At 38.2% G+C, this 14385-nt stretch overlaps 1 protein-coding gene and 1 pseudogene across 1 annotated transcript; both read right to left on the reverse strand.

Annotated features, from left to right (window-relative positions):
- Positions 1-221: 221 nt before the first annotated feature.
- LOC148211961 (uncharacterized) lies at positions 222-1100 on the reverse strand. Its single transcript, XM_088122964.1, has one exon. The coding sequence runs from the start codon at positions 1098-1100 to the stop codon at positions 222-224; it is 879 nt and encodes a 292-aa protein (XP_087979090.1).
- A 9-nt stretch (positions 1101-1109) lies between these two features.
- On the reverse strand, positions 1110-6331 carry LOC111022351 (uncharacterized; annotated as a pseudogene).
- Positions 6332-14385: the final 8054 nt, after the last annotated feature.

Raw genomic sequence — 14385 nt, forward strand, 5'->3', positions numbered from 1 at the left:
TTGGAGAATTGTCTACCATTGTCAGTGACAATTCGTTGAGGTATTCCGTACCGAAAAATTATATGAGTTCGGACGAAATTTACAATGTTCTCTTTCTTTGCCTCTTTTAGTGCAATCGCTTCAGCTCACCTTGAAAGATAATCAGTCGCTGCGAGTATGTAAGAATGTCCAGCTGAAGATTTGGGTGTTATAGGACCGACAAGGTCAAGTCCCCAAGATTCCTATGGCCACGAAGCTACTGTGGGGTGTAGAGGCTCTAGTGGCTGATGTAGGAAATTAGCGTGAATCTGACAAGCTTCACACTTCTTCGCATATTCCATAGAATCTTGAACCATTGCGGGCCAATAATAACTCATTCTCTTTAATCGGAAATGGAGCTTTGGTCCAGATTGGTGAGCACCACAAACTCCCGAGTGTGCTTCTTCTAATGCCTTAGTTGATTCTTCCTTTCCCAAACATCGAAGGAAGAGGCCTTCAAATGAACGACGGTACAAAGTATCTTTGTAGTAGATAAATCGAGTAGCTCTTCTACGTATTTCAGTCTTATGTCGGAGATCCACTGGAAGCTTTCCATGTTGAAGATAATCTAGAATGGACTGTCGCCAATCTTCTTCTTCAATAATGCAAACTGATATAGCATTTGCTTCTTGATGCTCACTTTCGATTGGTGGGGTGACCCATTTCTGGCAGAGTGAAATGTGCAACGTCTCATCTTCTGAAACCATAAGAGCAATAGCCAAATTTGCTAGGGCATCTGCCTTTTTGTTTTCCGAACGAGGAACATGCTCTAGTGTTACACCATCAAACCTCTCCAGTAGTCGTCTCGCATAAACGAAGTAAGGCTTAAGGTCTTCGTGCTTCACATCATACTCCAGCAGAAGTTGGTTGATTATCAACTTCGAATCGCCATAGATCTCAATGTATGTTATTCCGATTTCTATGGCAATTTGAAGTCCTATGATGAGCGCTTGATATTCAGCAACGTTGTTTGAACACAATTCACCAAGTGTAAAGCTATAGGGTAACATATGTTTCTCAGGTGAGACAAAGACAACACCTATCCCCGCTCCATTTCTTCGTGCTGCACCATCAAAGTACATGGTCTAAGGTTACTTTACTTCAACATAGAAAACTTCTTCATCAGGCAAGTCCTCGCACAATTTCCAATCTGATGGGACTGGATGATTCGCTAGGAAGTCTGTCAATGCTTGCCCTTTCATTGCCTTTTGCGGTACGCAAACAATATCATACTGTTGGAGCAAAATAGCCCATTGTGTCAAACGTCCCGAAATGATCGGCCTCGACAAGATATATTTCATTGGATCAGCATTAGCAACTAGATGCACCGTAAAGGCTTGTATATAGTGCCTTAATTTATTGATAGCGAAGAAGAGAGAAAGACACATCTTCTCAATTGGAGAGTAGTTTAACTCAGCTCCGATTAAGGTTCTACTCAAGTAATAAAGGGCTCGTTCTTTCCCTTTTTCTCCTTCTTGCGCCAACAACGCTCCGAGCGATCTTTCTTGCACCGTGATATATAATATCAACGGCTTTCCTGCTATGGGTGCACCTAAGACGGGTGGATTAAGCAAGTATTTTTTTATGCTTTCAAAAGCATTTTCACATGCTTGATCCCACTCGAAACTTGTATCCTTCCTCATCAATCTCTGGAAAGGTTGGCATCGGCCAGCTAGGTTAGAGATGAATCTCCTGATATAGGCCAGACGACCCTGAAGGCTTCTCAGCTCATGTAAGTTCCTAGGTCTTGGTATTTTTTGAATAGCGTCAATCTTTGACTGATCGATTTCGATTCCCTGATGTCTTATAATGAAACCAAGGAACTTTCCCGAAGTAACTCCGAATGCACACTTGAGAGGATTCATCTTTAATTAATACTTTCTCAAGCGATCAAAGACTACTTTTAGATCCCCTAGATGATCTTGTCGCTTTTTGAACTTAACCATGAGATCGTCAACGTAACATTCAACATGTTTATGTAGCATGTCATCAAAGACCTTTTGCATGGCGCGCTGATAAGTGGCACCTGCATTTTTTAGTCCGAAGGGCATTACTTTATAACAATATATCCCTTTCGGAGTTCCAAATGCTGTCATTTCTTCGTCTTCGAGTGCCATCCGAATTTGATTGTATCCTGATGATCCATCCATGAAAGATAACGATTCATGTCCTGTAGTAGCATCAACCATGATTTCAGTGATTGGTAATGGAAAATCATCCTTGGGACATGCATTGTTTAAGTCACGAAAATCAACGCACACACGAAGTTGGCCGTTCTTCTTTCTTACCGGAACAATGTTTGCTATCCATGTTGGATATTTCACTTCACGGATGAAACTCGCCTCTATCAATTTATTGACCTCAACTTCGATTTGAGGTATAAGTTCTGGTTGAAATCGACGTTGTGCTTGTTTCACTAGCCGATATCCTTGTTTAATTGCAAGGTGATGGACTGCCACTTTTGGATAAAGTCCTGGCATTTCTTTGTATGACCAAGCAAAAATATCTCTGTATGTGATGAGTAGGTTTATATATTTACTTTCTTCATCACGAGTAAGTGACGCACTTATGAAGGTTGGACGCGGATCTTCTATCGTGCCAAGATTTACTTTCTTAAGTTCGTCAACTGTTGGCTGATTGCCATCTTCTAATGATGATGGGGCTTCTTCGACATCTTCTTCAGATGTTTCAGTGTCTGAGGCCTCTTCAACAGTAACATGGCAACATTCGGCCTTATCTTCCTCGTATTCTTCACTCTCATCCAACGGTTTCCGATGATAGTATGTGGCTTCACCTTCAAGGAGCCCTCCGTGCTTACAAAAATACGAGTCCTTCTTCTCATTCTGGAGGGAACACTACTACAGATTTCTTTGTCACCTTTCGTCTCAGTAAATTGCCTCTTTTTTGAAGCTTCTCCTGTCCCTTCATGTCCTAGGCGTTCGAAAACTGATGCAGAACATTTGTCCGTATTTTTTGCTGGTGTAAAGCTTAGTCTTCGAAAACCTGAAGGTCGTTTAGAAGAAATAGGTACACGTGAGCTTCCTTCTTCTCTTGTGGTCGTGCCTAACCTCTGAAAAGTCGAAATGCGCGTAGAACTAGAAGCTGGATATTAAGATTCTTCTTCTGCAATACCGACACCTAATCTTTCGAAGATCAAAGAGCGTGCAACTGGCGGTCTGATGCGATCTAACGCAGAAACCCTTTGGTTAGCACTTTTTTTATTTTTTTCAAGGTCATCAGCTTCTTCTACCGTAATATGGTTCGTGTCTGTGACCTTTGCTTTTCCTTTCCTGATAATGCGAACAGGCTTTGGTGATTTATATCCAAGGCCTGCTCTAGAGGTAGGTATGACGTAACCCTCTTTTTGTAACTTCTTTTGGGTTGAAGAAAGTTTAGGTATTTCATCGAAGATCCTTAGGCTTTTAAACTCAGTATGAGTTGTAAAATCATAACCTGCTTTTGCCAAAAGCTTATATGCTTTAGGGTCAAATCCATCCTTCGTTCGCTTCTCAGGCAAGATCACCTTTATCTGGTCGTCCTCGGACTTTTTAGCCTCTTGCTTTGTTATCTTTGTAAGAGGCGTGGTGAAGTTCTCTTTCAAGATTTCTACATTACCGATCTTTAGATTTCCCGAGCATTCCATAAATGCTGATTCACCCTTCTTTCGCCGAGATAAAGGGACATAGCGAAGGATAGGAGCACTTGGCACTTTCGCAACCTTCAAAGCCCATAACTTTGTGGCGCTAGTAGATGTTTCATTCTTTTGGACATTAAAAGTATTTACTTCTTTGATTAATCTTTTGGCTGAAGAATCTTCCAGTTGTTCCGATTTAGGTTTATCACAGCTCTTGATCAAGGGGATTTCTGTGGGTATAGTTTCCCCTATAACCTCAGTCTTCATATAGAATTTCGCATCTGCAAAATGAGACTCAGCCTCTGAGAACGGGTTCGTATCAGCTTCAATTTTCTTAATGCCATCTTGATAAAATTTGAAACGTTGATGCAGTGTGGACGTTACTACTCCATTTCCATGAATCCAAGGGCGCCCTAATAATAACTTGTAGGCGGTCCTGGAGTCTATGACATGGAATAGAGTGTTAGCCTTTAAGTCCCCAATGCTGAGTTCAAGACGGATCATGCCAATTGCTCGCTGACCACCTTGCTTGAAACCTTGGATCACCAGTTTACTATTTGATAACTCTTCCATCGAAATGCCTAGCTGCTTCATGGTTGACTTAGGCATTATATTGACAGCTGAGCCATCATCAATAAGAATTCGGTCGACCTTTTGTTCCCGAATATATCCTGAGACAAATAACGGTCTGTTATGGGGTTTTGACCCAAGCAACAGATCTTCATCTGTGAAGCCAATAGACATACAACATGAAGCACATGTGTTTGCTTGAGAGGCCGGAATGTCAGAATCTTTCAATGCCTTAACAAGAGCATTTTTTACCTCTCGAGGAAGCGACAACAAATCACTTATATTGAAAGATGACTTACCTTCTGACTTTGTCGTTGCTTCTGTTGAACTTGTAGAAGCATTGTCATTGTCAGTTATAGTGATAGTGTGACAAGAAACTATTTCAAAGGTGTCCTCTTGATTATCATTAAGGAAACTGGAAAGAAATCCTCCAAAGTTATCACTTGTCGAGGTCGAGAAATATATTTTTTCTCTTCCACGACCAGCATAGGTTTCCTCAAACTTTTATTTCTCCTTTTCTTTTGAGTTTTGCTTCTTCTTTTTTGGTCTCGATATAGGCGAGACTCTTTCTTGAAGCAATTTTGTTTTTGCTTTTTCCGACGAATTACAAGAGTCCATTCTCCTTCTCCATCCTCTGTAAATTCGTCTTTTTCTTGAAAGTTCTTCCTATGAGCCGTATGTTGGGATAAAATGGCCATAGGTTTGAAGGTCCCAAATTGGATCGAAACCACTTCATCGTCATGAAATGAGATTGTGGACGACTGGCTGCCAGAACTTGGGATTATCGCAGCATGATTTGCTTGGGCCACTTCATCAAGATCCAGTTCAATCTTCTTTTCTCGAGCGAGCTTCAAGATTCGTTCTTTCAAAACGAAGCATTTTTCTATTGGATGACTAATGACTCGATGATATACACAATAGTTAGGATCATTTGTTTTTCCCATTTGTTCAGGTCGTTTGCATTCAAGAAGTTCTATGAGTCTCTTTTCTAGTAGTTGCTCTAACATATCTGTAAGGTCAGAATCTGGAAAAAGATAAACTTTTTCTTGTCTTTCTTCTAGAGATGGGCGACGTCTTACATTTCCATCTTGTCGCTTTTTCTTTTCCTTGGAGATCTTCTCTGTGCTCTTCATTTCCTTCTTTTCTTTCTTCACATCTGAGACCAGAGGCTCTTTATTACCTCTACTAGCAATACTTATCTCCATGTCATGAGCACGAGTTGCTAGTTCTTCAAATGTGCGGGGTTTTATCCCTTGAAGGATATAAAGAAGTCTCCAATTCATGCCTTGAGTGCACATTTCCACAGCAGATACTTCCGTGAGTTTGTCCTTGCAGTCAAGACTTAGAGCTCTCCACCGGTTGATATATTCAACAACCCGTTCACCTTTTCTTTGTTTGCAACTGGTGAGCTCCATCATACTGACGGTTCTCCTTGTGCTGTAAAAGCGATTCAAGAATTCTCTTTCAAGCTGTTCCCAACTCTCGATTGTTTCAGGTTCGAGATCAGTATACCAGTCAAAGGCGTTTCCCTTCAACGTTCGGACGAACTGCTTGACCATTTGATCGCCTCTTGTGCCAGCATTCTCACAAGTTTCGACGAAGTGGGCAATATGTTGCTTGGGATTGCCCTTTCCATCGAAATGCTGGAACTTTGGAGGTTGGTATCCAACAGGCATTCTTAGATCATTAATCCTCTTAGTATATGGTTTAGAATACAAGAGGGAGCTTTGAGAAGGTCCGTCGTATTGCGCTCTGATCGTATTCGTGATCATATCTTGGAGCTGCTGAACAGATAGCGAAGCGATCGAAGTGGAATACTGCGATTGATTTTCTTAAGTGATAGTCTTTCCCTTGTCATTTATCTTGAGAGCAGGGGTTTAACTCGACTCAGCAACATCTTTATTTTCAATCTGATTCTTCAAGGAAGCGATTTTATAGTCCCTTTCTTCCACCGTCTTCATCAGCGCAGCGAGTTTCCTTTTCATTTCAGCCATCCTTTCTTCCGTGCTGCTTGCATCGGCCATCATAATAGACATCACATCGATTTCTGGAATTTTCTCCAACTGAACAGAGGAAGGAGCAGACTCGATGAACAAAGGATTCTCCTTGATAACGACCCCAACTTGAGTAGGTTTCTTCATCTGCTGCAGTATTTTCTTAGCAACAGCTGGAGGTGTTTGATCTTCTCCTAACCAGATTTCTTTTGAACGGCTACGGGTGATCGGTCCTGTGTAAGAGGTATTGCTCGAAGAAGTTTTCTTAGATGTCATTGTTTCTTCTTTCTTTTTCTTGAGAGAAGTTTGAGCCTTGGGAAAGAGATGAGAGGTAGAGATGGTCCCACCGGATGTGCCAATTTTTTCACACGAAATTTCCGGAGAAATTATAGTTCGTGGAGTTGAACTTTTATATTTATAGTATGTGTTGTTTAGTGGATTCAATCTCTAATCTTTATTATCTGATTCTTTCTCTCGAACTTGATGTGAAGATTGAGATGCTTGTTCTTGAATTTGGATCGAAGTTATATGTTCTTCGAAAGTTTTCAAGTCTTCAAGCATTCAAAGTCTTCAAGTTGGTCTTCGAATCTTCAAGTCTTCAAGAGAGTCTTCAATTTGGTGTGAATTCTCTCAATTCTGAACCTCCAAAATGAATGAGGTCTCCTCTAAATATTTAAATGGATTTATTTAAATTTAAATATTAATCCACTTTATTTCATGGTAAATTGGGTTTTGGGCCAAGATTGTGAACCAAATCGATTCCTAGCCCAATGCTCATATGACCAATTACATATTTTAATTGTCAAATTATCTTTAATTTTGATTTAAGGTTAATATATAATTAATCCCTAAATAAAATAGATAATGACGTGCCCGTTTATGATTGGTCCAAATTTTTTGGTTCTACAGTAATAACAAAATAAATAAATGTAATTTAAATAAAAAAAAGTTACAAAAAATGCATTGGGAAATATAAAAAAATTGAAAAATGCAGGGGAGAGATAAAAGAACTTGAAATAAAAAAAGGAAATAGAAAAATAAAAACAGGAAATAGAAAAATAAAAAAATTTAACGAGAAATAAAAAAATAATAAAAAGTTACAAAAAATGCAGTGATACAAAGAAATTGAAATAAAAAAAAATTAAAAAATGTAGTGACAGAGATAAAGAAATTGAAATTAAAAAAATTAAAAATGCCCTGAGAGATAAAAGAAATTGAAATAAAAAAATATTAAAAAAACTAAAAAAATGTAGCATAGAAAAATTGAAATTTATAAAATTTAAAAATGTAGTGACAGATATATAAGAAATTGAAATTAAAAAATTAAAAAATACGAACTCAAGCAAGGTTGATTAATGACTCTACACTAATCACCGCTCAACATTGAATTTAATTAAATTAGTGAAATATATATATATATAATAGAAATTGCAGCAGATGCACGCAATTTCTATCCCACAACGTGGCTTCCTTAAAGTCACGTCACACTGAAGTCGTAGCCAATGACTGGAACTTCTATAAAATCGCGGTCAATGGCTAAGACTTCCCCAAAATTGCGGCCAATAACCACAATTTTGGTCCAAATCGCAGACATTACACGTAAAATCGTAGTCATTGGTGAGGTAGATTTATTTATTATTATTATTATTATTATTTATAACTTTTTCAATTACGCTCCACCATTCATCTCTTTCAACAATAGATCTAATGACTCAAATTAAATTGGATTTCAAACCAATTTCAATTTTTTTTCACCCTATTTAAACAATCTTCTCCTTCAAAATTTCACAACATTTTCTCTCCCAAATTTTTCTCCATTTCTTCACGCTTCTTCCCTCCAAAGTTTTTATGTTCTTATAATTTCTTGTCAGGAAATTTTTATTTGGAGAGATTTTGAGCTTCCAAGTTTATTTTCGCTTAGCCATTTGAGGGCTTTATTTTGTAAAAATTAAGTTGTGAGCTTAAATTTGTACATCTACTCTTTGAGACAGTTTGTAAGTTTGTTCTACAATTTTCAAATCCTTTGTAAGGGTTGCTCTTGAGCTCGTAAAAAGAGCGTTGTAACCGTTTGATCCTAAACCGTGGAAATGATCAGGTTTGTCTTGTTCCCGGAAAAAAAAATATTGTATTGGTTGGACTCTACGTGGTGAAAAGAGTCAAGTTCTTCAATTGAACACCCAGGAGGAGCTTGGGAAGTAGAGTAGGCCGATGTTACCAAACCACTATAAATTTCTTTCCAGTGTCATTTTCTGTACCCTCTTCTAATTTAATTTTTGTTATTAATTATTATTATCATAAATTGCATGATATTAGTTGCTAGAAATTTATTATTAATGTTTTATGTGCAATATTTACATTGAAATTAATTAGGATGCTTGAAATGTTATTTCTAATTTATGTTAAAATTATTTTTTCGTAAAAAGTTTACTTAGTTGTTTAAATTGGGCAAACCGTATTAAAAAATTATTAAAATTTCCTTTGCTCCAGTGGCCGTATTTAAGAGTTTCGCAAGTAGTAGCAGCTTCAACTTCTTTATAATCAGTTAGGTATACTTTTGGCTTAAAAATTCCATTTTTCACTCTAGTAATCATGGAATTTGTATTCTAAGGAACATCCTGCTGTTCAGAAGATGAAGACTCAACCAAAGTATCTATTGTAGGAGTAGTAGTGGTACTTGATGTAGGATAAGTAAGAGCAATTTGTGTAGGAGCAGCAGAGGTACCTATTTGAGAAGCAGTTTCAACCGAAGAACCTGAGGGTTGGTTTGGGAGGATGTTTGATTGGGATGGTAAGATAGGAGATATTGAATGTGGAGTATCAGTATAGTATAAGTTTGTTGGAGAAGTTTGAGGGTAGGTAATAGAAGAGATACAGATGGAAAGCTGGGAGAAAAAGATAAAGTTGAAGTAACAAGATTAGGGGGAGTTGATGAGGATGTAGAAGAAACTGATTTGCTAAAGGGGAAAGTAGACTCGTCAAAAAGGACATGTCGAGAGAAATATAAACAACCATCGGAAGAAAGGCATTTGTAACCTTTATGGATATTGCTATAGCCTAAGAAGGTACAGGGAATGGATCGAGGCTGAAACTTATGGTTGTTATAAGGTCTTAAACAAGGGTAGTAGAGACAGCCAAAGTTCTTTAGGAAAGAAAAGTTTGAAGTTTGATGAAATAGTTTTTCCAAGAGACTGATCCAATTGAGACTAGGAGATGATAATCTATTTATTAAGTAGACATAGGTTGAGAATGCATCATCTCAGAAAGGTAAAGGAATGGAAGAATGAGATAGAATAGCGAGGCTTATGTCAACAATGTGACGGTGTTTGCGTTCTGCAATCCCATTCTGTTGGGACGTGTAAGGACATAAAAATCGATGTTCAATGTCATTGGCTTTGAGGTATGGAGGCTTTGAGGTATGGAGTAAGCTTTTTGCATTCCCCCATCATCAGATTGAAGGGGACTCCCAAGAGTTTTTCTACATGAGTTTTAAATTGGAGCAATGCAGAGACGGCCTAAGACTTAGTTTCAAGAAAATAAATCCATGAAAAACGGGAGAAAGCATAAATGAAGCTTATATAGTATTTATAGTCATTTCTAGAAGATTTATATGCTGGACCCCAAAGATCAGAGACTACTAATTGAAGAGGGACAATGTAGTTAGTGAGGGAGAGAAAGGAAGAAAATGGTGTTTTCCAATGGCACAAGCATGATAAAAATATATCTTTTTATTCTTAGGGAAATGTGGAGTAAAAGTTTTGAGAATATGAGTAACGATGTTTAAAGTTGGATTGCCTAATCTTCTGTGCCATATATCAATAGAAGAATTACAAAATGAAATGACAGAGTTACAAACTAGAGAGTATGGGGATTGAGGAATAGCAAAGGATGATGCATTCAACCTAAAGGTGTATATAATCCTTCATGAAGAGTCCCTTGGAGGAGGATAGTTCCAGTAGCTTGATCCTTAACAAAATAAAAAGATGGATGAAATTCAAAGAAAACGTTGTTATCTTTAGCAAATTGGCTAACGCTTAGAAGATTTTTGGTAACATATGATACATGTAATAAGTTTTGTAGATGAAAGACATGGTTATATGAAGTAGTAAGGGTGGAATAACCAAAGTGAGAGATGTTCAAACCTGCTTCATTTGTTGTATGTACTTACTATCCTTTTGTCATCTCATTGCTAATTGTCAAGTTTCCAAGATCATGAGTGATATGGTTTGTTGCTCTTGAATCTGGATACCAATTTGTATTCTTTTTTAGGTCAGGTGTTACTAACATTGTTGACATTTGTGTTTGTGGATTGAACTGGTTCTATTGTTGAGTAAAAGATGATTGACTAGTCAAGTTATTTGAGTGATAAACTGAGTTGGTCATTTGAAAATAACATCGATCTGCTATATGGCCACATCTGTGACAGATTTGACATTGAACTTTGTTTCTTGAATTCCACTGTCTACCACCACCTCTGTAATTTCTGCCTCTTCCTCTACTGTTATCATAGGTATGCTGTGTTCTTGCAGTGTCATTCAAAGACAATGACTGATTTGGTTGATGTACTAGATTTACAGATGGTAAATAAGTATCCTTCGATGTTGAAGTTATAGATTCTTTCTCAATTTTGCTCTCATTTGATAAAAAGAAGTGAAGAGACTTCTTGAATTGTTAGAGGAGGTGTTTTCACTATGATTACAGCTATTGTGGACTCATATTCAACACCAAGACCAGATAGAATATGCAGAATATGATCGTCTGGTGTGATTATTTTACTCGTTGCTTTTAAAGAATCGACCAGTATTTTGATATTCTAATGTAAACTTTTAAAGTCAGACTCCCTTTTATGAAATTCAGAAGTTTGGTTCTCAATTGTAGTACCTTGGCAAGATTTTTGGATGCGAACATTTGTTCAAGATTACTCCAGATTTCTTTGGCAGTTTGACAGTGAAGAAAGTCTACAAGAATGTCCTCAGACATTGAGCTTAAAAGCAATGATGTAATTAGGCAATCTTGCCGTTTCCAGTGATGATATGTAGCATTTGATTTTTGTGTAATGGCGGTGCCTTCTGTAACGGTTAAGAACTTTGGTGGTATCTCTGCATCTTCATCAATATATGATTCTAGACCATTTCCTTCTAGTGATACAAGAACTTGAAATTTCTATAGTAGGAAATTTTCATCTCCAACAATTTCCACCACACATCCAAATGCCAGGACTCTCGTGGCTTCGATCACACGGCCCACTAGCCTCTAACTCCCTCGAGCCACTACTCGCTCTACACCCTGAGTTAGTACTTCAAGTCTAACTTTACAAGCGTATCGGCCATTGACATTTATCCCCAAGGTACCGACATCCCTCTACAGAAGTTCGGCGTTCGACCTTGCCATTTATCCCCAAGGTCTTGAATTGTTGCTCATAACCACCACTCCATGTTAGTCCTCCAAGTCTAACTCCTCGAGTCATATCGGCCCTTGACATTTATCCCCAAGACCTCGACACTCCTCTACGAAAACTTGGTGTTCGACCTTGTCATTTATCCCAAGGCCTTAAACGGTGCATCGGCCCTTGACATTTATCTCCAAGGCCCCGACGACTACTCAACGTATTGGTCCTTGACCGCCACCCATCTAGACCCAATACTCATCATCAAATAGACTCATCATGCCGACCCCCGATCCTTTGTACCCGGAGCCTCGACACTCATCTCTACCAAGACTGGTCTGTTGACCCCCGGCCTTTTGCTCTCGAAGCCTCGACACCCAGTAGTGACGTAACCGCCTCGACCATTGCCCACGAGGCTATGAACTTGTATATCCCCTTTTTCATTACACGATAAGCCACACATTTGAATCATAGCCATTCGCTGGGATTCTATCACATAATTCCCCAAGTTACCTCTATAAGGTCTTTGGATAACCGAACGACTAGTCCGCATTTTCACTTCAGATAAGTCATGGAATAACAAACAACTAGTCTGTTCCACCAATCTAGACAACTCCAACTAATCCCTCCAAGACATCTATAAATCACTCATACTTCTAATCACAACACAATATTCCAGCATGCTCTTCATCGTACATAACGATAAAAAAAAATCCAGTAGCTTCCAACTAACAAACCTACACTAAATAACATGAACTAACACGTGCATTTTATTCTCAATACAAGTTTTCAAACATCAAAGCTTAATCACCTCTAACCATACCAATAAACAACTTCCAATATTTCAGACAACCGGCATGGATACAAGTTATATCATATCAAATAAACAAAAACAGCAAGTTACAATAGTAGTATCGACCTCACAACTATGTCCAATAATTAATATGGCAAGAGAAACACACTTATAATAACAGCCAACAATAACAATTTTTTCAGCACACAACAACGCACACACCCACCTCTGCTACTACTTACACACTGCTACGCTCCTAAATCTTGTGTTGATTCAACACCTAGGCAACAAAACAAAAAAAAAACAGTAATTAAAACAAAGCTTCCACCCAATGAAAACGATCCCAAAGGGGTTTGAAAGATCCGTTATCGCCGAACTGACTTCGTTTAGGTCTGGGTAGTTTGAATCTAACTCGACTAGGTGTGGGTAATGTAAAACGGGCTTCAAGCGATTATGGGTAGATGTCGAACGTCACAAACGATGTTGTACGCGTGGTTGCCACGAAGAAAATGCACCGAAGGGAGCGACGCTACTGTGCGCCATGGGAAAAAAACACCGAGGTCGCCGACCACCGCGAAACACCAATGCCCCGAACCCGCACCCACCTGCAGCAGAAACGCCGCCACCGCTGCCAAGAGTCGAGTCGTGCGCTGCCCGCTACTGCTCGCCGGAGTTGGGGACACGCCGCGGTGGGAGGGAGTCGCCGGTGTCGGAAGGTGAGGGGCACGACTGGTATTTGAAGAAGAAGAAGAGCATTTGAGGGGGGGTTGGTGGTTCAAGAACAAAAGGATTTTTTCTCTTGGGATTAGTACATAGATGGTCTATTTAGGAGACCTAATTACATAAAAGGATTGAAAGTTCTAGAATTTACACTTATGTCTAACATAATTCCCAAAATAGATAGTACCTATAATAGAAATTACTAATATATCCATCTCAATATTAAATCATTAATAAAATATGAAATTGGTAAATAATTATTAAGATATATGAAATCCCTAAAATCAAGCAAATTCAAATTTCCAAAATTGGGATTTTTAGAAACCCACGATTTCGTAACCTCTTCATCTCCGTCGGTTTCTCCCTCTTCACCGCTGCGACAAAAAGGTTTCTCCATCTTAAAGCTTCTAAAAATCTCCATCTTCAAGGCCGTCGGTTTCTCCATCGTCGCGTTTCTGAAGAGATTTCTCTAGTGGGTGCTTCTCCGTTCTTTGCAGAAAATATCTCCAACGGCCTCTGTCGCATTTCAGAGGGCAACATCGTCACGCTTCCTTCGTCTTCGGTAGCTACATCAACTCATTACACTGTAAGTTCTAATTTCATCTTCTTCCTCCGTCGCATGAGCAATCCAGTCTGTCATGTCCACTTATACCGTATTTTATGCTATATTTAGGTTTCAATTTTGCACAGAATCGAGGTATATAGTTCTTATTGTATATGCTCAATTTAGGTTTCATTTTTTGACAGAATTTATTGCTCTTTGGTTCCCATTATCTCTTGCTATTTGCTATTATCTTTTATAACAGTGTATATTTTAGTTTATATAATATAGTGATACTGATTAGGATATATAATATATCTAGATTAAAGTATCTCCATATATACCAGTGAAACAATTTTCCATGGAAAATGTATTAGGATATATAATATATCTCTAGTTTACAGAGGACTTTCGGTATTACATTGGTATATACGAGTATATTTTTCTTTATTCGTTTGTTCTGAGTAACGTATGTATGGTGATATATAGTGTTTAGATAAGGATATATATTATATCTCAAGATTTATGTATCTCGATATATACGGATGGTGATTTAAAGTTAAAAATCTGTTGGATATATACCGTTAATGATTTACATCAATACATACGGATAAATTTTATATCGCATAAGGTTTAGTCTATGTTATATCGGATATATTATATATTCAATATGTTATACTTGATACCATGTCTTATAGAACTTCATATTGGCTTTCAGCTAGGATTGTTTGC

The sequence above is a fragment of the Momordica charantia genome (genome assembly GCF_013281855.1).
Source record: "Momordica charantia cultivar OHB3-1 chromosome 4 unlocalized genomic scaffold, Mcharantia_2.0 BLBB01000004.1, whole genome shotgun sequence".
Lineage (NCBI taxonomy): Eukaryota > Viridiplantae > Streptophyta > Magnoliopsida > Cucurbitales > Cucurbitaceae > Momordica > Momordica charantia.

Bases quoted from the DNA above. Each gene is read 5' to 3' on its own strand.
- LOC148211961 (XM_088122964.1), bottom strand. From the start codon at position 1,100: ATGTACTTTGATGGTGCAGCACGAAGAAATGGAGCGGGGATAGGTGTT.